Source organism: Antechinus flavipes, chromosome 2 (genome assembly GCF_016432865.1).
Source record: "Antechinus flavipes isolate AdamAnt ecotype Samford, QLD, Australia chromosome 2, AdamAnt_v2, whole genome shotgun sequence".
Classification (NCBI taxonomy): Eukaryota; Metazoa; Chordata; class Mammalia; order Dasyuromorphia; family Dasyuridae; genus Antechinus; species Antechinus flavipes.
In genome coordinates, this window is record NC_067399.1 from 17,235,673 (window position 1) to 17,261,842 (window position 26,170).

Genomic DNA, 26,170 nt, shown 5'->3' on the forward strand with positions numbered 1-26,170 from the left:
AGATTCTTTCTATTTCTACTTTGACTTCTGGTTCTAAGAGATCTGGGCAGTTTTGTTATCTTTTGAAGTACATCTGGATTCTTTATTTTTTGTCATGGCTTTCAGGTAGTTCAGTAATTCTTAAAATACTTCTCTTAAATTATTTTCTAAGTTGATTGTCTTGCCATGACATAATATGATGTGATATGTTCTTTTTTGGGGGGTTTAAACTTCGTTTTAATATTTTATATTGTGTCATGGATTTAACTTTCATGTGGTTCATAGTAATTTTGCAGGAATTTGTTGCTCAGGTAACATTTTATATCTCTTGTCCAAGTTATTAATTTCTTTTTTAATTCTTTCTTCCATACATTTCATTTATTTTCTATTTTTATAACATCTTTTCATTTATAAAAATATTTATAAATCTCATTTTTAAAATTTTTTATTTATAAAATATTTATAAATTTCATTTGTAAATATAAAAAATATTTTAAAACCCTTATTTCATCTCTTCCAGGGATTTGAGTCAAACTTGTGCCCAAGCTTTGTTTTCTTTGAGACTTTGCTTGTAGATGTTTTGGAGTCATTTTCTTCTGATGGATTTGTGTCTTGAGTGCTTCTGTTACAATAGTTTTTCATGGTGACATTTATTTATTTACTCCTCATACTCCTTGATTTCAGATCTTATAGTAAGGTTGAGTTTTACACACATCTGGAGCGACTATCTGGGTTGGTTCTTCTGCTGCTTTATTTGGAGTATTGAGTTTTGAATTATTCCAAGATTTCAGAGACAGTTCAGACTTCAAAAGTGAAATTTTGGCTACCCCAAGAAACTATAGATTCATTCTCATTGGATATCTTCAGGAAAAGGCTAGAGAATCACTTACTTCCTTCACTAAAAATCTGGGCTATGATTCTGATGATATTCTATGTCTATGAATTTTTTAAACAGTTCTACCTAAAGAATCAAAAGGGAAAGTGACCCATTATGGAATGGAAAGGTGTATGGTGGGTTGAAGAAAACTGCAGCATATTGCCAATGATGGCTTGTACAGAAAAAAAAATGGTGTAATATCCAGGAAATGTGTGACAGGGAAGTAGTGCAGTGAGAATTTAGGATAACTGTTGGACAGATGTGACTGAATGATACTTATAGAATGTGAAAGAATATAGAGACAGGCCACAGAGCATTAGTTGGACTTATGGGAAGACAGGAGCAAGAATCTCAAAGGATAAGCTAGCTAAATGGGCTGTGGTCTGCACTTGCAAAGAATATACTTATTGATGAGAATACAATCCTTGAAAGTACTGAAATGAAGGTTTCTGTTGTGAACTATAAACCAAAATTGCTGTAGATTTTGATAAAAAAAAACTTTATAAATGAGTTAAAGCTAAAATGGAAAGAGCTCATCCAACTTATATTTAATGCTCTTCTCTCTTTCTCTTAAAAAAATCATTACCCTGCATAAAAAAACTATTTAAGAAATGAATCCGTTTCTTAGTTAAAAGCACCCAAATCAAACATCAAAAGCCAGCCTGAGGACAATTGTTCCCTCCTCAAACTGGAAGCAGGTGGAAGCAACAGCCCTCTTGCTGTCCTGGGGTTTGCCAGTGGCCCCCCCATGTGAAATTCAAATGTATCATTTCAGTTGAGATGGCCCTACTGGTAGCCACAGAATGGGGAAAGGAGGAGGGTTTCTCTACCAGAGTGGCAGGCAGCTTCTTAACAGCTCTGCGTACTCAGCTCTAATATTCTAAATACACATTATGGGGAACGGGAGGACACGTGGAATAGTTCCGTGGTGGCATTTAGATTTACCCTTGAAATTTATCTTTAATTTTTACAGTTGTCTCCTTAACTGTGTATATTAAGGGCTTCTTCAAACACCCTGCCTTGCCACCGCACTCTTTCCTGACCCCCAAGCGTAATTAAATATTAAATTAATATTTCATTTAAAATTAAATATCAAAGGCTTCCATCTAATCTTTCACTTGTGCCCTGCAGGTGTTTGACTCACATCCTCATTGCTCTGTCCACAAGATGGATACCACCTCTTAATAAAGTGCTTAGATATAATCTCTCCAAAACCATCAGAAAAAAAAAACTATTCTGCCATTATATCCAAAGGGATTAGGGTGAGAAGATGTACATATTGTCAAAAATGGAAGATTTCAATTCCAACTGCATTCTCATCTGTTCTAGGAGAGATTGTCTAATGTGAAGGTCCAGGCAAGAGGCTAGTGGTCACATCTCGCTCTTGGTCATTATTTGTAAAGTTCTTATCACACTGTAGAATTTTTTCCCCAGTGGAATGGGAAAGGATAGCAGTTCTTTTTTCTCTTCTCTTCTCTTCTCTTCTCTTCTCTTCTCTTCTCTTCTCTTCTCTTTCTTCTCTTCTCTTCTCTTCTCTTCTCTTCTCTTCTCTTCTCTTCTCTTCTCTTCTCCTCTCCTCTCCTCTCCTCTCCTCTCCTCTCCTCTCCTCTCCTCTCCTCTCCTCTCCTCTCCTCTCCTCTCCTCTCCTCTCCTCTCTCTCCTCTCCTCTCCTCTCCTCTCCTTCCTCTCCTCTCCTCTCCTCTCCTCTTCTCTTCTCTTTTCTTTTCTTTTCTTTTTCTAGCAATTGTGACTTGCCCAGGATCACACAGCTAGGAAGTGTTAAGTGTCTGAGATCACATCTGAACTCAGATCCTCCTGAATTCAGGGCACTGCTCCACCTAGCTGCCCCAGTTCTTTTTCATTTTATTCTCATCAAAAGAGGATGATAGAACCATAGAAATGGAAAGATTTGATTAAGTATATTCCCCATTTTACAGATGAGAAAACAGAGACCCACACTATTTAAATGAGCTACTGAAGGTCATAGACATAATGAATAAGTGGGAGAATCAAGACTCTTCATGCAACAAACATCTTTTTTATTTTTTTATCCTTTATTTATTAAGCATCCACTGTCCAAGGCAGTGTGTTACTTTCTGAAGGGAAAGTACAGTCTAAGTTCTTGACCTAATGGAGATTAGAACTCCACATGTGGTTGTTTGGTACCTTGGTAAAAACAATGGATTTTGAGTCTCAGGATCTGGGGTTAAACCTGTCCTCTGCCATTTGTAACCTAAGTGACTTGGGCAAATCCCTCCATTTTTTCAGACTCAGTTACTTTACTTACAAAATGAGGAGAGTGACTATACTCCTCTCTCTTGCCACTTGACCAATTACATTTCTCGGACTTTTTTTTTCAAGAACAACAACTCTAGGATCTCTAAGGTCTCTTCCAATTCTAAATTTATGATTTAAAGTTGAAAGGGACCTTAGAGAACATCCATTTTAACCTCATATGTAGTTGATTTGGAGAAGATAAATGACTTTCCCATACCTTAGCTGAGTTTCAGACTCCTGCAAACCCATTGCCTTTAAGACTGGCCAATTGAATGCATCTCCCTTTTTTCCTTTTCTCCTTCCATTCCACTTCTCTTTTTTTCTCCTCTCAAGTCCCTTTAAACCAAACTTATATCTCTAAATTTATCGTCACTAACCCCAGTGGAGCTACAGTACTTTTGTCAAAATGAGTTTTGTCTTCTTAAGTCTTAAAGCTCTTGGGGATAAAATTCTTGCCTCTGACCCTTATGTTATAGGAAGCACCAAACTCGGCATGTTAAGACACACATACATCCATATGCATACCTACACATACATATCCATAAATGCATATACATATATATATATACATATACATCTATAAATCATATACATATAAATGTGTGTGTGTATATACACATATACACATCCATAAATCCATATATATCTATATATGTGTGTGTGTGTGTACACACACACACACACACACACACACACACACATGTGGACCCAAATTTCTTTTTTTTTTCTGTAGAATGAATGAATTAGAAAAGATGGCCACTTAATTGGCTTCTAAAGGCTACATTTTAGTGATTCTGGGATAAATGGACTATGAGGTCTTTTCTAGTTCTAAGATGCTCTGCTGTCTAATTCCTTTCTTTTTCTTATTTCTGTATTTCTATGATTCTGCATTTGCTTCCTTATTACTTAAGATAGAGTACCCTAGCAGGCTGGAGCAAGTAACTACTTTATTGATTGATTCATTAGATCAAAAAGCATATTTAGTGAGAGGATGGTAGAGGAGTTTAGTAATAAAATGACACACCATTTTTCTGTGATAAAAGGGACTGTAGCGATCTAATCCTTAATTTTTACAGATGATATAATTGAGGCTGAAACAGGTACAGAGAGACATAATTGATCAAGCAAGCATTCTTCAAGATCCAAGTGCCCAGCAGTATAGTCACAAAACTCCTCTAAACAGAATAATCTTTCACTTTTCTCTAAAGTTTTTACTTTTTCAAAATACCCTCCTCACAATAACTTGGTGGAATAGGTGGTCCAACTCCCATATTGCCGATGAGGAAACATGACTCCAAAGGCTGGGTAACTTTTCTCTTGCTATATAGGGTTTGAAGTGATCCAGATCAAGTCCTTCTCATCCAAGGTCCATCACTACGGTGGAGGCTCTCATGGGTTCTCTTTAAGAAACAATTGCTAAAAAAATTGTATAATTTTTTTCTTTTTTGAAAAAAAAAATTAACATTGGGCATGGGCCAGCCCAGATTTTTTTCACAAGCTATAGATGTGGTGGTTCCCATTAGATATTTTTAGTTAAAAATGTTGTGGTTAAAAACAAAAATACCCGAATGTAATTCTTATAGTTCAATCCACTGGCTGGACCCACGGTATGTAAATAAGCTAATAATCAGACCCTCAATCTGAAGATGAAATGACACACGAGATCCGAAGCCTCGGGAGAATTATTATGAAATCTCAAGGTATTGATGAAAGTTTTTCAAAGCTGATCCAAATGGGATTTAGATTCTGTGGCAGTTGAAATGTGTATTATTAAACTCCTTAAGTAAACCCGAATGGCTCCCAGTGGAGGATTAAGACATTCTATGTATAGCAAAGACGAAATTCTCAGGTCGGGGTTTGCTCGATTGAATTCCCTCCTGATTAGTTTCTGTAATATTTAACTTCATGCCATGCCATAATTATTTAATAAAAAAGTAAATATAAAATATATTTCAGTGGGGAGATGACCTTTTACCTTAATGTTATGTTACTAAAGAAAGACATAGATAAATACAGCCTATGGTTTGGGATGTAATTCCAATTCACTTTGGATTTTTGCTATGTAAACTTTTCTCTTCTGGTGCCCATCAGACATGGTGCTGGAATGGCTTCCCATGAGCACCACTTACCAAGAAGCAAAAGGTAGGAGAGTTTGTAGATAGTCGTTGATTGTGGCAGGCGATAATATAATTGGACTTTAGTGATTGACGGTTTCCTTATATTTCTCTTGGGTATTCTCTTACCAAACTGGAGTATAATCCTAAAACTAAAAAGCAGCCTTTGGATGTGCTAAGTGGTGGAAATGAACACCGAAGACATGTCTATAGGATGTTAAGATGAATGGTTCTTTAGGTCGATTCTTCCCCCAACCAATCAATTTTGTGGGGGAAAATCAATCACAAAACCATAGAATGTCAAAGCTAAAAGGGACCTTAAAACAATTGAGTCAGCTCTCTAATTTTCTGAACAGTTAGGTGAGATCCAGAGAAATTAAATGAACTCCCCAAAATTATACATTGGATTACAGAATCCTAAGATTATAGATCTATAGCTTAAACTCTTCTGGCTCCCTGTTCTCTAAAGGAACAAATCCAAACTCAAATTTAACTCAAAATTAAATCAAACTTAAACAGATGAAAACATTTGTTTGACATTTTAGATCTCTTCCTCTTCCTATCCTTCTGGTCTTCTTACACTTGAATACCTCCTTGTACTCTGTATTTTAGCAGTGCTGTCTTAGTTGCTGCCCTGCATACATGATACTTCATCTCCTATCTCTTTGCCTTTGAAATGGTTGTTTCTCATGCCTAGAATGTATTTCTTCTGTCTCCCTGCCCCTTGAAATCTCTGCTCTTCTGTCAGACTTAGTTCAAGTGACTACATTAGCACATAAACTGTTGAGAAGCATTCATGTAATATTTTTATCTTCATATCCCCAGCAGTCAGCACAATACCTGGCACACAGTAAGGGCTTAATCAGTACTTGTTGATTGATTGGTAGATTAAGCTGAAGGGCCCTCAGAGTTCAGTTAGTTCAACTCCTCTTATTTTATAGATAAGAAAGCTGGGATTCAGAGAGATTAAATAAATTGCCCACAGTTACTCAAGTGAAGGCAGAACTAAAAACCTCAGTCTTCCAGCATCCAATCCTTATGCCTCTCTGTCTCTCATGGAACATTAAAGGTGGAGGAACATTTCAAGACCTCAGTGACCATCTAATCCACACTCAAAAAGTAAACAATTGGCCAATCTTTGCCAGAAGAACTTCACAGGAGAGGAGCTCACTATCTCTCAGTGATGCTCCTTTCACTTTGGAGAGCTCTTTACATAAAACCTTCAATGTGGCCACTTGCTACCCTTTTCTTCAAATTCCATTCTTTGAAGTGAGGAAGAAACTATTGAATTTCTTCCATGTTCTTGAATATATCTCACAGAAGGAAACGTCTCTCCTCTGTCCTAATTTTGTTCTATTCCGTAAGCTAACATTCATATAATATCAATCAGAGACCTTTAACAATCTGAGTTGTCCTTCTCTGAGTTCTTCCTAATTTCCTAAACTGTGGTGCTCAGAAGAGGACAAAATATTCCATATTTGTTCTGAACAGGGAAGAGTACAGGGACCACTACTGCTTTGTTCCTGAAGTCTTTCTTAATGTAGCCTACAATTTAGTTGGTTTTTTTTGTTTTTGTTTTTTTGGATACCGTAACACTTCGTTAATTCATATTGAGCTTGCACTCCATGAAAACCTCCAAATCTTTGGCAGACCAACTATGTCATTTTGGACTTGTAGAGTCAATTTTTAAGAAATAAAAACAAAACTTTCCATTTACGCCCGCTCAATTTCACATTGGGTAATCATATAGTAAGCACTTCATGTTTACTAAGCTTATTCATTAGTTGGTTGGTTTGAGCCAAGATCTGTCAAGATCTTTTTGCCTCCCAAGTGAATGGCAGAGCTAACTAGGAATGGATCCCAGGTCTTCTTCCTTCTGAGTTTAGTGCTCTACAAATCAGCTGGCTAAGTGTTACTATGTCTTCTCAATCAATCAACCAATCAATTTTTATCAAGTGCCTCCTATGTGCTAGATATTGTGCTAATGACTAGAGATTCAAAAAGAGGCAAATAGCAGTCCCTATCTTCAAGAAGCTTATAATCTAATCTAATGCCATCCACTGATATAGAATTGTACAAGTATGGATAAATGGATCAGGACCTCTTGGGCTCCTTTCTTAATTGAATTTAGTCTAAAGAGGAGGGAATCCTCTATGACCCTGAAGCTGCTACCCTAAATAGTAGCATGTGAGTAATTCCCTTTGGTAGAGTAGATTTAGAATCAAAGGAGTTTGAATCTCAGATCTTTCCTTATGGTCTCAGTGCTCATGGACAAATTGCTTTCCCTCTCTGTGCCTCAGCTTCGTTCTCTGGAAAATGGGGATTGGAGTAGCTGATCTCCAAGGTCCTTGCACCTTTAAATTCCATGATTATGATGGGTTTTTAATAGAATTTCTAAAGAACATACCTTGCAGTGCTCTGCAAGAGTTTGTTCTCTGGTTAAGAGATAGAGATACAGTACCAATCCAATCCAACTCAACCCCCTGAGCCTCAGTTCCTTAGTTTTTTAGATGACATAGACAGATTTGATAGCTTCTGAGATCCCTTCCATCACTATATTAGGCTAATATAAGATCACACTTGAGGTGTGATACATGGGGATGGTTTTCTTTGGACCATTCACCATTGGAGAGGAGTGCACTTCCCATCTTTATATGTCATTAACTAGGACAAAACCTTGACTTCTTACTGTCTCTATTAATTCCCATTCTGATTGTATAACTGTTTTGTAGATAAGTAAATGGAGATTGTTGACATTGCACATTACTGGGAGGATTTAGTGATGCTAGTTAAAAAGTTTTCTTTTTCCACACTAATTCATATGCATTTAACCTTAGTAGGCATTTACCTGATCTCAAAACAGCTCTCTTTGGTTTGTTTTATTTCAGAAATTTCTGCTTCCACTAAGTAGTAAAAGACTATACACTTGGGGAAGATGTCTTTTCTCTTGTAGGTTTGTTATATCTACTTCCTAAAGCTGGTCAGGGGTCATTGCCCTTTTGGCCAACAGCACCACATGGTATTATGGAAAGATCAGATCTTTAGTTCATTTATTGACAAATTTGATGTGTGGACTTGGATGAACCTCAGAACCTCACTGTGACTCAGTATCTTCATCTTCAAAATGAGGAAAACAGTATACAACTTTGGGTGAAATCCAATATAAAGTTTTGTAGATAAAGGATAAGGCTGCTCTAATTAAGAATTGGTTGTAAGAAGGCTCAAATATACATGGTCTTTTAATGTATCGTTGCAAAAACACACTTTTAAAAACAGGAGGCAAACTTATGTGTGTGGGGGGAACAAAAGTCCAAGCCATGGCTGCAAGTAGTGAGTTTATGGGACCTGATTAATGGGAAAGAGTATAAAAAGAAAAAAAAAAGAAAGAAAAAAAAAGAGTATAAAAAGAACAATGATGTAGTATCTTGAGCATAAAAATTCCTTGGGTTAGCAGAAATCCTGGTGTATCTATGAATGCATTAAAGCTTTCCCATTTACCCTATGTATGAATGCTTCTTCTCTCTTCTAGAAATAACTCTGTATTCATTTTATAAATATTTTGTCTTCATTTCTGTTAATGGTCTACCTCCCAATGGAGTATACGCTCCTTGAGGTCAGGGACTATTATTCACATTGATCTTTGCAGCTTTAGTGTGTAATATGGTATGTGAAATAACAAATGCTTTAAGAAAATTCTGGTTTTATCCAATCAGAATCAGAAAAGAAACTGTTTAGATGGAAAAGTACATATCCAAAAAAGAGACAGTAAAAACAAGGGGGAGAAATAATAGAATTATGAGAATATTGTATTTATAAGAAACTGAGATATGATGATGATGATGATGATGATGATGATATTCTACAAGGTCATTTCCAAGTTGAAGTCTATTATTCTAATAAGTAACTTTTGAAATTAAACTGCTTTGAGTATCAAATGGGGTATGAAGGTACATCAACATTTTTATACAAAGGTGAAAATTGTTTTATTTTTATTCTACACATAATTTTATAAACTCGATTAAATTTTATTCAAAAAGATTTTATGATATACTTACTATTTGTCAGGAACTATATTAGTTCAGGTACTGGGCTATGTTCTAGAAATACAAATAAGGGCAAAAAACCAGTTCCTACCTTCATAGAGCTTACATTCTAATTGGGGATACAACATATAAATAACTTGATACATATAAAGGATAGTGTATTCATTCCCACCCATTCATGCCTCCTTCTCCATGTGATTCTTATTATTCCTTCCTTAAGCAGCTCTAATTATATTAAGATCCTTCCCCGGTTCTTTCAACATTTAATCTTTCAGAGTTCCCAATGCAGCACTGGGGCTATTCAATAGTTATCTCTATCTCTTGCAAAGATGGCTGACTTTCTTTTTTTCTTTCTTTCTTTCTTTCTTTCTTTTTTTTTTTTGATACCATCTCTTTATTTTATTTTATTTTATTTTTTGCCATATTTCAACTCATGTGCAAATCACAGCTGGTCAGCAGTTGTAGCTCATATCCAGTCTACCTCCCTAAACACAACCCATTCACCTTTCCATTTTATCACTGAGTTTCATCTTTTTCTTAGTAGTGTGAAATAACTAGGCACAGTAATAAAAGTGCCAACAATGCTTCCATTTTGGAGAACATTAGTGTTATTATGCTAATAGCAATAATTGTGACAATCTTTTAAATAATATTTCTTTAAGAAACTTTGCTTAATAACCAGTACATATACTCAGGAGTTGGGATTTTTCTTTTTCAGCATTAAATGAGCCCACCATCGACTATGGCTTCCAGAGATTGCAGAAAGTCATCCCGAGGCATCCTGGAGATCCAGAAAGACTAGCTAAGGTAAATCACTCTGGAGACTGATATGTTAAAAACTATTTTATGGCATTTTAGTAAAATGAGATGCATCTGAAAACAAACTCCCTTAGTTCTAAATAGGCTTTGAAGCTTGACTGCAAAGATTCTCTTGGGTTTTCTTTGGGATATAGGTGTCTAATGTGCACAAACTGTTCCAATGATAAAAATCTAATTTTGAATTGTACTTCTGGGATGTGCTAAGCACACACACACACACACACACACACACACACACACACACAGAATCTGACATTTGAAAGTACAGAGTTTTCAAATCAGATCAATTAGATTCATCTTTGCAAAAGACAATTCACTATGTCAAAGTGAATTCCTTGAAATCCAATGGTCCCAAAGCATATTTACATAATTCTATTTATGCATCAGTTATTATGAAATCGGATAGAGTCATTTCAAATTTTGCTTCTCTCATTTACCATCAGCATGACTTGTGATAAGTTGGGACAGCTCTCTGGTTTTAAGTTTTCTTATTTGCTAAATGATGGTTTGGGGCCAAGTGACCTCTAACATCTCTTTCAATTCTCCACATCTGATGCTAAGATCTTCAGAGTTAAGTAGACGAGGGAGGATGAGTTAAAAGAGTTATGTCCTAGATAGGCCCTTGTTCCCTCATTTGTACAACAAACAGGTTTAGACTGGATGACCGTTATAGTTTCCTCATATGATCATGGCCTCCAATCAATAACCAACTAGAAAGTACTTAAGACAATAGACATAATCTAAAGATTCTTTAGAGGTCATCTGAGCCAATGTCCTTATGAGGGAAAATAACCTGTCTAAGACCACAGTGGCAGAAAGTGGTAGAGCCAGATTTTAAACTCAGGTCATAGAATCCCAAGGTCAGCATCATTTTTACAGCCTGTTACATACACATCTACAAGTTTCCTTTGTCTAATGTTTACTGATTTTTTGGTAAAAACACAATTTTAGGTGAAGTGATGTTGCATTGGTCTCAATGGTTTCATTGGAAGGCAATTTGCCGAATGCTGTGGGTAATGGTAAAGTTGATATCTAGGCTTATCACCACTAGCTCAGGATATCACCTACCATCTTATTTGCCTGGGGCAATTGTCCAAATGATGTTACAATGGTAGAATTTGGTTAATAACATTATTGTAAAATAACATTCACTGGGTAAAATTGTATGAGGGTATATCTGTATAACATGGAGCAAGGAATAGTTATGTGTAAATGTGCTATGAAATATATTCCTTTGATAAATCTTTCTTGTTATTTCAGCTTTGATTTATATAAAAAAGTTGATCACATGCATTATATCTCATTAAATTGCTGAGAGGTATTTCATTTTTCCCTTCAAATGGAAACTTTAAACATTCTGATATCAAATTGTGAAGTTCTTATTTCTTTGTATCATGAGAAAAATTAGAAGCCTATAATTGCTCCTCTAATGCACCTTTATTTTCCTCTTGGAAAAAACTCCAGCCTTACAAATAAATGATTCCTATAAAATAGGTTAATAGTGATTTAAAAAGCTGTAACAAAAACAGGAGGTGGCAAAGACAGAATGAGAGGAAAGGGATCACTGCTTTGTGCTTGTGTGCTCTCTCTCTCTCTCTCTGTCTCTGTCTCTATCTCTATCTCTATCTTTCTCTGTCTCTGTCTCTTCCCCCTCTCTCTTTCCCTCTCCTTCTCTCCTTCCCTCTTCCCTCTCACAGCAAGAAACAAGCAAGAGTGTTATTGAGAGAATTCATCTTTATTAGAATCAAATTTCACAAAGGCAGTGCCAAAACCATTTCAGAACTCTGGATAGCTCCTAGACAAGAGAATGGAGCTCCAGCCAATCAATCACCTTAAAAACACTGGATTGGTTGGACAGTCTGATTTATGTCCAGCATGGCTTCGGAAATAGTTTTCTTTCTTTCCCTTTGGTAAAATCCACCTGGCCACACACATTTTTCCTGCAGCTATCCCCTATCACAGCTAATTTTGTGTCTGCGAAGCCCAACACTCTTCAGAAGGGAATAAATTCTATGCTAGTATTTCTCAAGATTTGTTATTCAGTAGGGTGATCACTTTCTCTATAGATGTAGCTATTCCTTGGTACTTGGCATTTCATAATTTGTTATCATCTTCAAAATTTTTTTGATAGCTAACTTTCTGTTGATTAATTCAATTCCAATGGGAAAAGTGCTAGATTCAGAACCAGAAGCCCTGTATTCAAATCTCAGCTTTGACACTTAGTATCTGTGTGACTTGAGCTAGTCATTTAATTTCTCTTAACCTCAGTCTTCCCCATCCATAAAATGGAAAAGTTAAACCAGATAATGCCTAAGGTTCCTTCTAGAGCTAGAGCTCTGGGTCCCCAATTTGAATTCAATTCAATTTGAAAACCATTTATCACAGGGCACTGTGCTAGAGACAAAAATGACATTCATTTCCCTGTATTACTTTCTATCAGAGGGGTACAATATGTACAGATAATTAAACTCAAAACAATTTGTTGAGGGATCATGTACTAATCATGAGGCAGGGAGAATATAAAAGGCTTAATTTAGATGATCTCAGCTGAGCTGAGTTTTGAAGGAAACTAGGGATTCTAAGTAGACAGAGGTGAAGGGAAAGTGAAATTCAGACATAGGGGTAAGAGTTGAGGATCTCACAAAGACACCAAGATAGGAAATGGTATGTCAAGTTCAAGGGAATTGCTAACATATCAGTTTGACTAGATCACACTGTTTGAAGGAGATTACCATCAAATAAATATGGAAAATTAGGTGGGAGCCAGAGTGCAAGAGGCTAAATGCTAACATGGGAATTTTATTTTTTCTCAAGACAATAGGGAGCTACTGAATGTTTGTGAGCCTCCTTATATTTAGTCATTTTCAAATATGTATTAAATGCTTGCTCTATGACAGTCATTATATTACATCCTTGGAGATACAAAGAAAGGCAAAAACAGTTCTCAATTTCAAATAGCTCTCATTTTAATGGGGCAGAAAGAAAGGGAGGAACAACATGTAAAAAGCTAGGTGCATGCAAATAATCTATAGCAGAGATGGAAAGTAATCTCAGAGGGGAAGTCACTGGCAGCTGGGGGTTTGGGGGAAATCAGACCTCTTACAAAAGATGGGGTTTGAGATGTGTCTCGAAGAAAGAGAGGGAAACTAACATAACCAAACATTACAACACGGGGATCCGATTCAATAACTCTTTCCAATTGGTAAGATCTCCAATGGTCTCCTGATATCGACTCTGAGGCTTGCCAGCATCATTTCCACATCAAGATAATGTGCTGAGAGCAAAGCATTAAATGTCTGCTGAACTGAAGTGAATTATTCAATGGGCTTTTTAGTAGAGGAGAGAACAAAAGATGATTTCTAAAAAGCAGCCTGCCGTCAATTTATTTAGCACTGTGGTTAACGGTTTTAGTTTTCAGCCCTTGATGGCTCTGTCCCATTTAAGGCTATGGAAATGGACTACCTCTTTGTGTTCATATTTTTCACTATTTGGTTACTGTCCCCATCTCTCCCCCAGGAAATGCTGTTGAAAAGAGCAGCCGATTTAGTGGAAGCCCTTTATGGAACACCGCACAATAACCAGGTTAGAAGCCAAGCCTTTTCCCCTTGGGCCACCACTTCTCTCTTGTCTTCTGCATGATTTTGACTTTTCCTGGAAAGAGTGCTAACTTCATGGAATTTTTCATAGGACATCATTTTGAAGCGAGCTGCTGACATCGCCGAGGCTCTCTACAGTGTCCCGAGGAATCCCAGCCAGATCCCAGCGCTGTCCAGCTCTCCAGCTCACACTGGCATGATGGGTATCAACTCCTACGGCAGCCAGCTAGGGGTCAGCATCTCAGAGTCCACACAGGGAAATAACCAAGGTAATAATTTCTCTGGAGGTCAAGGTCAGCTACTCTGGACCTTAAATTCAGAAATCAATAGAATGAGAATTCTGCCTGGATCCACACGACTGTAATTATGCGATTGTAAAAGATGCCCTTTCTGAGGAAAACAATAAATTCACATACTTAATCAATTATCCCATTTCCAAGTGGAATAATAATCATTTCAATCATGAGGCAAGTTAAGGAAGAAGATGTGGAATAGCCTGATTGGAAAAATACTTAAAACTGCATAGCTGCTTATCTCAGATCCTTGCTAAGAAATGTGACCCTGGTTACTTCCTAAATTGTGTGCTTCAGGTGACCCTGGAAGATTAACTCATAGGTGGCTTGAGGTCTGCATTTGTGGAAGGAGTTGCCACCAGTTACAATGTAGTCAGGGGTCCTCAAACTATGGCCCGTGGGCCAGATGCAGTAGCTGAGGATGTTTATCCCCCTCACCCAGGGCTATGAAGTTTCTTTATTTAAAGACCCACAAAACAAAGTTTTTGTTTTTACTATAGTCCGGCCCTCCAACAATCTAAGGGACAGTGAACTGGCCCCCTATTTAAAAAGTTTGAGGACCCCTGATGTAGATTCTCCTTATAGTCTTGTCCAGCTAGACAAATTGGATCATTAGAGCTTTCATTGGTGGAACTGAATTAACCCTTTCAGCATATTAATCACCAATCTTGAAGTGCCCATCTCTTATCTCTTCCTTATTTTATGACCAGCCCACTTCCCTTCAACTATTTCCTAGGATGATATATTTTACCTAGAAGCAATATGGAGTAGTAGATAAGAGTACTGACTTTGGAATCGGGAGTCCCGAGTTCAAATCTTGCCTTTGATGCATACCTTGAGCAAATCACTTCAACTATTTGATCCTCAGTTTCCTCATTTGCAATTCAATTCAATAAATATTTATCAAGCACCTACTATATATCAGGCACTGTACTGAAACGAGGGAGCATAGAACTGATAACCTCTGAGATCCCTCTCAATTCTGTATTTGTGATCTCATCATCTTTCACCACCTTTGCTCTTGATTAAATTAATAGTCCTCTCTTTGGCACATGCCATTTAGACACTTCAAAGGGTCCATGATCACGTTTTTTAGTACTGTTCACATCAGTACAAATTACAACCTACCCATGTCTTATTTTCCGGTGTATTTCTAGTCCATAATTTCTATATTCCTCCAGCATTTAGCCCAGCTCTATGCTATCCATCCCCCTGGATATATGACCAGCCCACCTCCCTTTTAAGTGGAGAGAGGAATGCCATCTATGTCCTTGATGTCTTTATTGATGCTGGTACTCATAAATCCTTTTTGGTGGCTTGCTTCTCCCTACTTCCACTAACCTTTCATCTTTCCTCCGACTCCCCAGTATTATTAATTCTTCAGACACCACAGTGTTCCATGGCTTACAATCACATAGCATCACTTGGAGAATCTTGGTGTTAAGGCTCTGGGATAACTACCTCACCTCTGAGCAATCCTATACATGCAGGCGGACACCCAAACTGATGAGAAAATCTGAGCTGATTTGTGAATGAAAATGTAAAGCACATAGAGAGACAGCTTCTTACTTCAGGTATACCTTAGCATACCTTATCATTATTTGATCAGGCTGAGTTTGATATATTACTTTTCATTAACCTTAAAAAAGATTGTTAAAAATACACCATCATCTCTTTATCTTCCACCAGTTTCCTTTCTTGTCATAGAAATCAAAAGACTCAATAAAAGGCAAAATAATCTTATCCTGAATCAATTATTTTCACCTCGTAGGTGAGTACTTCTCACTCTAGGTCATAAATTGAATCAATTTTTAGCATCTACTGTGTGCTGGCACATGCTCAGTGCTAGGAATTGCAAAACAAAAAGAAGAGAGTTTGTACTTTCTAGTAGTTTATTGTACTGGGGTAGGCAAAGTGCACACATATAAGTACTATTATCTACATAGCATTTTCTCCAACTATTTCTCCAACTCTCACTCACATTGGTAGGCAGAGTCCTGAAAGTCTTCTAGTCCTGTCACTCAAAACCTTTTCTCTCTACTCCCCCAAATCTGGTTTGTTCCCTGTTCTTTACTGGCTAGCCAGATTTAATTGACTTTTAGTTAGGAGTATTTACTGATATGATATCATGATGACATGATAACATGATATCATGATAATCATGAAAGTTGGTATAAATCATGTCTCCAAAATGTCTCTTGGATGCACTCTTCCACAAATACATACCAGTCTAGGGCAAAGCTTAGTATATGTGACAAAGCGGTAAGTTAAAGGTCTTAATTACAGGAAATTCTTTTTTTTATTTATTTATGGGATACTCATACCATTCCCTTTCAGTGACTAAGGGTCATGCCTGAAGCTGCCATCCTTGATATGTTTTACTTCCCAACGCAGAAGGTGTAATCAGCCATTTATGTTCTATGAATATTGCTACTAATTCCAATGGAAAAATTAAATCCACTGACATTTCAAAGTTCACACTTTTGTCATCTAGTCATTGGAGACCGGGAGGAGAAGACAAAGAACTGAATTCTTGCACCCTAGGCTAAAATTATCACTATCCAGACTGACTTGTTGCTAGAATCTCTTGGAAGTCTTGATTGCAAGTTGGGTTGTTGAAATATTCATAGTCCCATAGAGATGTCTGTTTCACTCATTCAATACTAATATGTTGTTGTCTGATTTTATCAACTGATCAAAATATTTCACCACTTCCAAATTAATTAAAGATTTGGTAACAATTAATTTATCCTTTTGATTGATCGTTTCCATAGAAACATCTAGACCTTTTATAATTACAGTAACTGAGGTGGGATAGAAGTATATTCAATTATTTCAAGGTAATTTGTCTAGCAGCTGGGGATCAGAGTGGGGATTCAATTCAATAAATATTGATTAAACTTAAGTTGTGTTAAGTGCTATGATACATACTGAAAATATGAAGATTTTTAAAAAAGAAATAGTGCTTGACTTCAAAGAGCTTATATTCTAATGGAGGATACCATATGTCCATGATAAGTTAAAGTATATATAAAGTGATTTTAAGATAGAGCGAGGACTAACAATGGTTGAGGGAGGGAGATTAGGAAAGGACCGGGATGGGAAGTGGAACATGAGCTCTATTTTGAAAGCAGATACACATTGTAGGAATTAGTCAGTTCATATAACAAATGTGAGAGTTAAGGCCTCCAGCTGGAATTTTTTTTTCTTTTCCTTTGGGAATATTAAGATGGAAGGACTAGAACAGTAGTTTCCCCAGCTTTGTTGTGTTACGAGAATCCCTTTTAAACAACAAAACTTTGCAGACCCCGAGCAATGACAGTTGGTTAGTATTTGCAATTTTATTATCTGTTGATGTAGACGATATATCAATCAATCAATTAACAAACATTTATTTGACATCTGCTAAGTCCCAGACAATATGCTAAGCCTTGGAATTATAAAGACAAAAAAGATACAGTCTGTGCTCTCAAGTAATTTATATCCTAATGGAAAGATCCCATGCACTGACATAGGCATTTAAAAGATACAGACAAAGTAGATCCAAAATAAGCTTAGAGGGAAGGCTGTGGCAGCTCAAGGGAATAGCAGCTCTGAATTTAGTGAGACTTGTAAGTAAATTTTCAGTTTTGTAATCTTAATAGCATCTGCATGTATTTAAGCAGTCAAAAATAAAAGTGTGAGACTTTTCCTCAGTCTATAGATGGAATATTTGCTTATTTATTACACTATGTATTTTAAGGAGATGATCCTCTTGTGATAATTCTGCAGACTGTGGCTAGTGAATCATTAGACTAGAAACTGAGTTCTAAGGAAATCTTATCAATTTATTTTTGACTAGACATGCTTTGTCCCATTGTTGAGCAGTTTCAGACAGAGTTTTCCTAGGGGATGTTTCAAAAGTCAGGTTAATAAATAAGTAGTATCATTGCCTGGTGAATTTGACAGGGGTGGTGGTGCCGTTCTGCATGGGGAGAACAAGATGGTTCCATTTTCCTCCATATCCATCCCTAGTCCAAACAATGCCTGAAATCCCACCATTATGGCCCAATTCCATTGCTCAAGATTGTATTCCCTGTTCAAGAATCCCTGGAAAGCCAAATACTTTAAAATTCTCTCAGACACTAGTGTCTTAGAACACTATACAATGGAATAGGGGAACGGTAACAGGGAATTGGATTTAGCATATCTTGAGTTCAGGGTCTACATCAGACACTAGTTATGGGACCTTGGAAGTCCATTAAGCTCGGTACAAATGGTACCTGTAGGGAGGTTGGGCTTGCTAGGCCTAGGTAAATGGCAAAGGGAGAAGGAACCTGAAGACAAATAATTTGGTCTGACCACTGTGTCCAGACAGATTCTGGGTGACGTATTTCGGGTGAGCTGTGTTCCTTACGCAGTGATGTGGGCCGGCTGCTGCCTCACCTGTTCATTTCCCCCCAATCCACCCCACACAGGTTACATCCGGAACACAAGCAGCATCTCTCCCCGTGGCTACTCTTCCAGTTCCACTCCCCAGCAGTCCAACTACAGCACGTCCAGCAACAGCATGAATGGCTACAGCAATGTGCCCATGGCCAACCTGGGCGTACCGGGCTCCCCAGGCTTCTTAAATGGCTCCCCCACAGGATCCCCTTATGGAAGTAAGTGCTTTTTCTCCACTTCTTTGGGCGACCTCAATGTGTGCTTCTTTCTTTTTTGCTTTTGTATCCCCATTGCCTATGATAGCACCTGGCACATAGTAGGGCACTTAATAAATGCAAACATAGCTAAAGGTGCTTTACAAAGAGGGGGAAGGAAAAAGGGAGGGAAGGAAGAAATAAAGAAAAAGCCCTTATTAGATTCTTACTATGCACCAAGCACAGCATTAGGCTTTGCCAGAAAAAAACAGAAAAAATGAATTAGCCCCTACCCTCAAGGAGATTACCGTCTAACAGGAAGAGACGATGTATATTAGGGAGTGGCGGCTAGGAGGAGCATTTTAGTCTGAGACTCACAAGGATGATGAATGGAGTTGTGGGAAGACTGACTTTTTAAAAAGGGAACTGATCCTTTCTAGAAGAGACTGTTGATTGGATTCCTATGTCCAGAGAAAGAGATAAGAAGGGAAAAAGGGGAGAGGCAGCTGTATAACAAGACAGATGAACACTTGGATTTGATGTGAAGGTGAAGAATGAGGCTCGATTCCCTCATTTCTCCTAAAGAAATTTTCTTTACAAAAGAGACAAAGGTCTCAGATCTGGACTGTGTGGGATTGTGATCACAGCAGTGTTGAGCAAGGCAGACATTGCTATTCCCAGACAAACCCCCTCTGACATTCTGATTTCCCCTTTGTGATTTCTCTCAGAGATACCTCCTTCTCTGACACTGCCACCAGAATAATGGTGGTCACACCTGGACTATTGCAATAGCTGCTGATGGGTCAGCCTGTCTCAGTGGGATTTCTAGTCCATCTTCTATTCAGCTATCAAAGTACAGATCTGACCATGTCACCCCCGTACTTAATAAACTCTAGTAGCTCGCTGTCACCTCTAAAATCAAATACAAAATCTTATTGTTCAAAGCTCTTTATAATCTAGCCCTCCATTCCCATCTTTCCATTCTTTTTAGCCCTTAAACCTCTCCTTGCCAAATACTCTGATCCAGGAATACTGATCTCAAATAAGCTGTGCATCTCCAGAATCCAAGCACTTTCTCTGTCTGTCCCTCATCCGAGAATACTGTCTCTCCTCATCTCCACCTCACAGCTTCTCTAGTTCCTTCAGAACCCAGCTAAAATCATCCCTTCTACAGGAACCTCTTTCAATCCATCTTAATTCTAGTGATTTTCTTCTGTTAATTACTTCCTGTATATAGCTTGTTTGTATATATCCATTTACTTGTTTTCTCCCCCATTTAGACTGTAAGTTCCTTGAAGAGCAGAAACTATCTTTTTCCTATTCTTTGTATCCTCAGTTTTTTAAAACAGTGCCTGACACATAGGAGGCATTTAATTAATGCTTATTGACTGATGGATTGATGCCACTGAGGCTGGCAACTCCATGAAAGTTTCTGAGTTCTTTCTGGATGGGCAACTTTAATTTATATGTACTGCAAAGGCTGGCCAATCAGGATACACGAAATTACCTAGGAAGGTTGGCCATCTCACACTATTCTGATGCTGCAGATGTGATTGCGCCAAAGGATTCTAGGTGACAAAATAATTCCCCCTTTTGATGAAAGGCCCAAGGGAACAGTGCCTTCTGGACTAGATTGAAAGAATCCCCAGGAGAAAAACGCATTCCTGTCCATATAATAGTTATCATCTTGAAGGAAATTGTTCGATTCTGTGCTGTTTTCCGAGGCACTTCTCACTGCCACAGATGAAAGGAGGAGACATGAAGGTTTTTTAATTTTTCTTTTTCTTACAAACCGCCATATCCTTCAATAGATCAGCAATCTCACCGAGGGAGATGTTCTCTCCAGCAATGCAGATTGCAATCCCTGGCCTCTGTTACTCTTCCCAAGTCCTCCCTTAGATTCAGCACAAGAGATCAGTGATGATACCTTTCAGCTCTTCTCACCTCTTTCCACCTCAGATATCCTGCTTATCCCAACCAGCAAAACCCATCTAAATCTCCACATCACTCATTGAAACTGAGTTGCTTATATAGACATGAAAAGCTCTAGAAGTTTGGAGGAGGCAATCTGCATGGAACCCTTCTGACTTGTTGCTTTTAGAATACTTCCTTTTACTTTGCATCTTGTTGATCCTCTATTCTCAAAGAAGACCAATGCTTAGATATTTTACAACTCATTTCTGGGAGGCAGAGAGGTCGAGATTATCTCCGGCTCACTTTTAGCCCCAGCAAAGTGAAATGTGATCCCAGAAAATATATGAAACTATTGAAATTCTCTATAGCAACAAATTTAATTCCTGATGACATTAAATACAAAAAATGTATTTAGCGTTTATCTACCTATCCATCCATCCATCTATCTCTCTATCCATCCATCTATCTATCTATCTATTTATCTATCTACTTATCTACCTATCTATTCATCCATCCATCCATCCATATATCTATCCATCCATCCATTTATCTATTTATCTGTCCATCTATCCATCCATCCATCCATCTATCTATCTATCTATCTATCTATCTAACAAGAATTTTAGATCTCAAAGGTTATTCAGTCCAAACTTTATCTGAAGCATGAATCTACTTCACAAGTTTTCTGAGAAAAAGTCAGCTGGCCTCCCCTTTAATACCTACAGTGATGAGGATCTCACTATACAAGTTCTCTCTGTCCCAAGAAAGATGCCATTTTTTCTTGGTCATCTTACATTCTTAGGATAATAGGATTCAGAATTGGAGATCTCTGAGATCTCTAATTTGTTCTAAGTTCATTGTTGCACAGAGTCAAAATTGGTTTCCTTATAATTTCCCCTCGTTATTTGGAGTCCTCCCTCTGGTGTCATATAGACTGAATCTAATCTTTCCATCTGACAACTCTCCAGGATTTGATGGGCAAAATTATTGTCTCTCACTCACCTTTTATTTTTCTTTCTCTAGACTCAAGCACCTCTTGCTTCTTCGGTGTTATGGTCTTGTGTCCCCTTCTTCTCTTAATTCCCATCGGCACAATTCTGGTTTGTCAGTGTTCCTTCTAAAATTTGGGAAGTCAGCACAACACTAAAGGTCTGGCTAGGGCAACAATAGGAGAGAATCCTCTCTGGTCTAGACACAATCCTGCTTTTAATACAATCTAAGAAGGATTTAGTCTGTCATTGTACTCTAGTAGCTTGGACCTTAAAAATAGGGTTTTCTTGGCAAAGATACAGAAGTACTTTGCCATTTCTCCTCCAGATCATTTTACAAATGAGGAAACTGAGGCAAGTAGGGTTAAGTAACTTGCTCAGTGTCACCTAGATAGTGAGTGTCTGAGGCTGGATTTGAATTCGGGTCCTCTTCATTCCAGGGTCTGTGCTCTATCCACTGTTTAGCCACATCTCTCAAGTACTCATGTCCTTGGTTTCTTGTATGTGAACTACATTTATTTGTAAATTTTGATTGCATTAAATCATATTTTGATCATATTAAATCCAGCTATAAATTACTTATATAACCACAAGAGTTCAGTGTGGATGGCTTAGTCACAAAATGTTTTTCTCAAAGTAATAGGAGTAACGTGATTATAACATATATATAATAGATATAATAGATATATATTCTAATTTTCCATCTGGGGATACTGCGTCTAGAAAGATGAAATTGGTCAATAGCTTGCATGTATATAGCTCTTTGAGGTTTCCAATGTGCTTTCCCTGAATCATTCCATATTACAATAATCCAGTGAATTAGGTGCTGTTAGCTCCATTTTGTAGACAAAGAAACTGAGGCTCAAAGGGATGCACCTAATAAATGTCTGGGTTAAGAATCAAGTCTGAGTACAAAAGGAGCCCTCAGTCCTCTACCTGGTCCTAGGGTGATACACAGTATCTGAACTCCAGGGCTAGAAGGGACCCCAGAGGCCATCTAGCTCAGTCCTCTGGGCTCAGGGTTTGAGTTCAGGCCTTCTGACTGCAAGTCCCATGTACTCTTTACCATAATGTGCTGTGTCCAATAAGTTTTCCCCCTTCTCAGTCTCTGTGGCAGTATCTGCCTGGGCTAGGATGTGCATCTGATCCCACACGTTCCCCCTTTTTAATTCCTGTCCTCCCATGATCCTTTGCTTCTGTATTCTCCTTATAGTGGGTCCGGCCTATGCTACTAAAACCTGGCTTCTGGCTCCCCTGTTTCAGATGTGATTTTGGGAGTTTGATGACCCAGATTCCGATCCTGCATCTGACATTTACCGTCAGTGTGATATTGGATAAATCTCTGGATCTTCGTTCTCTCAGCTCCAAAAGGAGGAGGGGGATCTACCTGGCGTAAACGGGCCTGTTAGCTCTCAATCTGTACTTCTTTGATTCTCTCCTTCCTCTGCCCACGTCCCCAGTTTGCTCCCCTTAGGCTTTTAAGCCACTATAGCTTTCATGTCCTGCTGCTTATCAAAGCACTATCACATCCCTGGTTAAATCTACCTCCCCTTTCACACCCCCTCTTTCCCCTCGGTGTCTGTATTCTGCCTCATTGCAGGGGAAGACACAAGGGCCATGAGAGCTATTTTCAAGGCCTGGAAGGCTCTCATGGGGAGGAAGGACGGCCTGAGAGGAAGAGAACTGTAGCAATGAGAGAAAAGTCCAAATGAAAAAGGAATCAGCTTGAGGTTGGGGAAAACTTCCTGACCAAATAGAAATCTGGTATAGGAGTGGGCTGACTCCGGCCCTGGGGGCTCCCCTTCTTTGTGGAAGTTTGAAGGGAGGGGCTGGAGAACCAAGGATCCGGTAGATTGTGAGGGGAATGCTGTGGGAGTACATGACTGCTGAGATCCCTTTTAATCAGCTGCTAGGGAGTGCAGTAAGAGAGAGTACCAGGTCTGGAATCAGGAAGACCCAAGTTCAAATTTACCCTCAGATGCTCATTAGCCGTGACTCCCTGAGCAAGATGTTTAATCTCTGACTCCTCATCTGGAAAATGGGGAAAATAATATTGCTAACCTCCCCGGGTTGTTGTGAAGATCAAATGAAATCATGTTTATAAAGTGCTTTGATTACAAAGGATTATAGACATGTGAGCTACTTGAGTGCCCTTTGGGCCATTGTGCTGCCCATCCAAATCCAGAGAGGTTCTAGTTTTGTAGGGAAGGGACCAAGGAGCCAGGGCTGAAAGCCCGGCACTGTGGGCATTCGTGTTATTTTCCCCACTAGCCTGATGTGGCCGGGCCAGGCCAAGGTGTAATTACTTGTCCAAGCCGATTAGGGAGAAAATAAAATGGACTCCCACAGCCGTGTTTGACTTGCACGACTGCCAAGGCAGGGTATCAGAAACCTTCCTCTTTATTGTTCTTACACTCGCAGGGCTCAGACCCCCAAAAGTGGCCAAACAGATGTTTTTCCCATTTGACACACAGGCTTCGCTTCCTAGCCGGAGCTGGGAGTGCCAAGTTTCAGCCCGGAGCACATTTTTTATGGCTGAGTTGTAAGCCCCTGACAATAGGGGGTTCTAATGAAATGCTGACAGACCCCTGTGCTCCAGCAAACGGGACGGCTGAGTGCAAAAGGCGGATATGTGCCCAGCGAGGTCCGGCGGGGGCGAGTCCGGCTGGGGACAAGAAAAATGCTTTTCCCTCCGTTTCCTCACGTCCCTGTTACTTTCAGCCCCTGAGGCAGTTCTGAATTCGGGCTCCCAACCAAGGGGAGGCCGATGTCCAATGACATCCTCAGTAGAGAGGCTGGTCGGGCAACTGCCCGTTATCCCCTCCCCTCTGCTCACTCCGGTCCAAGACTCGGTCCGGTCATCGAGCCCTCCCTTCCCAGGGGTCTATTTTCCCTGAAGCAGACAGAACCACCTGAAGCCAGACCCCAAATCCCGCCAGACAGCAACGACACACCAGAGAAGACTACTTATTGTTGGCTTCGCCCCATCACATGCTCTGGGATGGAGCAGGAAGTGGAATGGAGAAGGGGAAAGAGTGGGAAACTCTTCCAGTTGGACTGTCCGACTCTATGAATCAAAATACAAATCCCTGAAGACTTGTTGTAGGGGAGCTCTGCCTGAGGGGGCAAAGAGCCCCACTCTCCCCTCTCACTCCCTCGAGCTTTTTTGGTAGCACTGCAGAACAAATTATTATGGACTCAAATTTATTTATGAAAGTGCTCTTCTTCCCAAAATTAACCATAGAGCTTGCATTTTACTCTGCTAAAGGGTTATAAAATCCTCAAACATGGAGCATTAGAGCTGGAAAAAATCTTACAAGTTAGTAATAGTAATAATAGTAATTATAGTCATTACTATAAAAATATAGTAATAATAATAATTATTGTTCAGTCATTTTTCAATCTCTGTGACCCCAATAAGGGTTTTCTTGGCAAAACTACTGGAGTGACTTACTATTTCCTCCCCCAACTCATTTTGCAGATAAGGAAACTGAGGTAAAAGGGTTTAAATGGCTTGCCCAAAGTCCCTGATTTCAGGTCCCAGTGCTCTATCCAATGTGCCATTTTGCTGACTCAGACTATCAGGGAGTTCTCGGTCAAGATTATTGAATAAACTACTGACTGAACAAACTGGTAATGATTTTCTCTTGTGGGCCACTAGGGCCAAAGAAATATAAGGTCATAGGGTTTAGACCTTAAAGGAACCATCGAATACAACTCATTTTATAGATGGGGACACTGAGGTCCAGAAAGGTAAAGGGATGTGCCTCCTGTGATTCAGAGAGTCACATCTCTTCCTTACTTTGTGGATGGGAAAATGGGTCAAGAAGGAAGAAATGTGGTTTTAGTATTATCTAGAAGGCAAATTCAAAGTTGAGGGGCTACTTAAAGGTGTGTTTCACTGTCAGGGAAGAAGAGGGGAGAAAGAACACTCTAGAGAAGTTTGATTTTCTTTCCTCAGCTTTCCTCAGCTTTTTCTTCCCCAGATTGCATGAATTTGCCTCCTTCTGCCCAAGCAGATTGAGTGTTATATTGGGTAGATGGCAGCTCTCTCGTTACCCATAAGCCTTCACTTCTAAGACAAGGGCTACGTGTGCCCAGTATCTCCAGGAGGACCTTATATGGCGCGGGCTCCAGACCCTGCCCTATCTAGGTTTCCCACCCTTAGACACCCTCTGGCATAGAAATGTCTTCAATGGGTACAAAGCTGAGCGTGTTCCAGATAAAAGTCTGACTGGGGCACAATCGTCTCTTTCTTCCTGGAAGTTATTCTTCTCTTAAGTCCAAGACTTCACTAGCATTTTTGGCTTCCAATATTTTAAACTAATATTGAGCTTGTGGTTCGCTGAAACCCTCAGATCTTTTTCTGACAAACTGTTCTCTAATTATACTTCCTTCCTCTTGTACTTAACTCTTTTAAAAACTGGAATGTAAGGCTAAAGAAATATTTTTTTTAGTTTCAGACGTGATCTAGTGGAGATTGACAATTTTCTTTTGCCTTATGGTCTTAGAGAGTTGCCTGGAACTCTGGGAAATTATATGCCTTGGCCAGGTTACACACACAGTGTGCCAGAGGGCTTGAGTCTGCTTCTTCCTAATAAGTCTGGCCTTCAGTCCACTAGATACACGATCCTCTTCTCCTCCTCCTTA

General features: G+C 38.9%; 1 protein-coding gene across 1 annotated transcript in view; it reads left to right on the plus strand.

Moving 5' to 3' along the window:
• Positions 1 to 26,170, plus strand: part of EBF2 (EBF transcription factor 2) — a 257,455-nt gene that overhangs the window by 221,682 nt on the left and 9,603 nt on the right. Inside the window, exons 11-14 of the mRNA XM_051974158.1 lie at positions 10,009 to 10,097; positions 13,626 to 13,691; positions 13,797 to 13,974; positions 18,456 to 18,641. Coding sequence (XP_051830118.1) covers positions 10,009 to 10,097; positions 13,626 to 13,691; positions 13,797 to 13,974; positions 18,456 to 18,641 — 519 coding nt within the window. The remainder of the gene's footprint in view (positions 1 to 10,008; positions 10,098 to 13,625; positions 13,692 to 13,796; positions 13,975 to 18,455; positions 18,642 to 26,170) is intronic.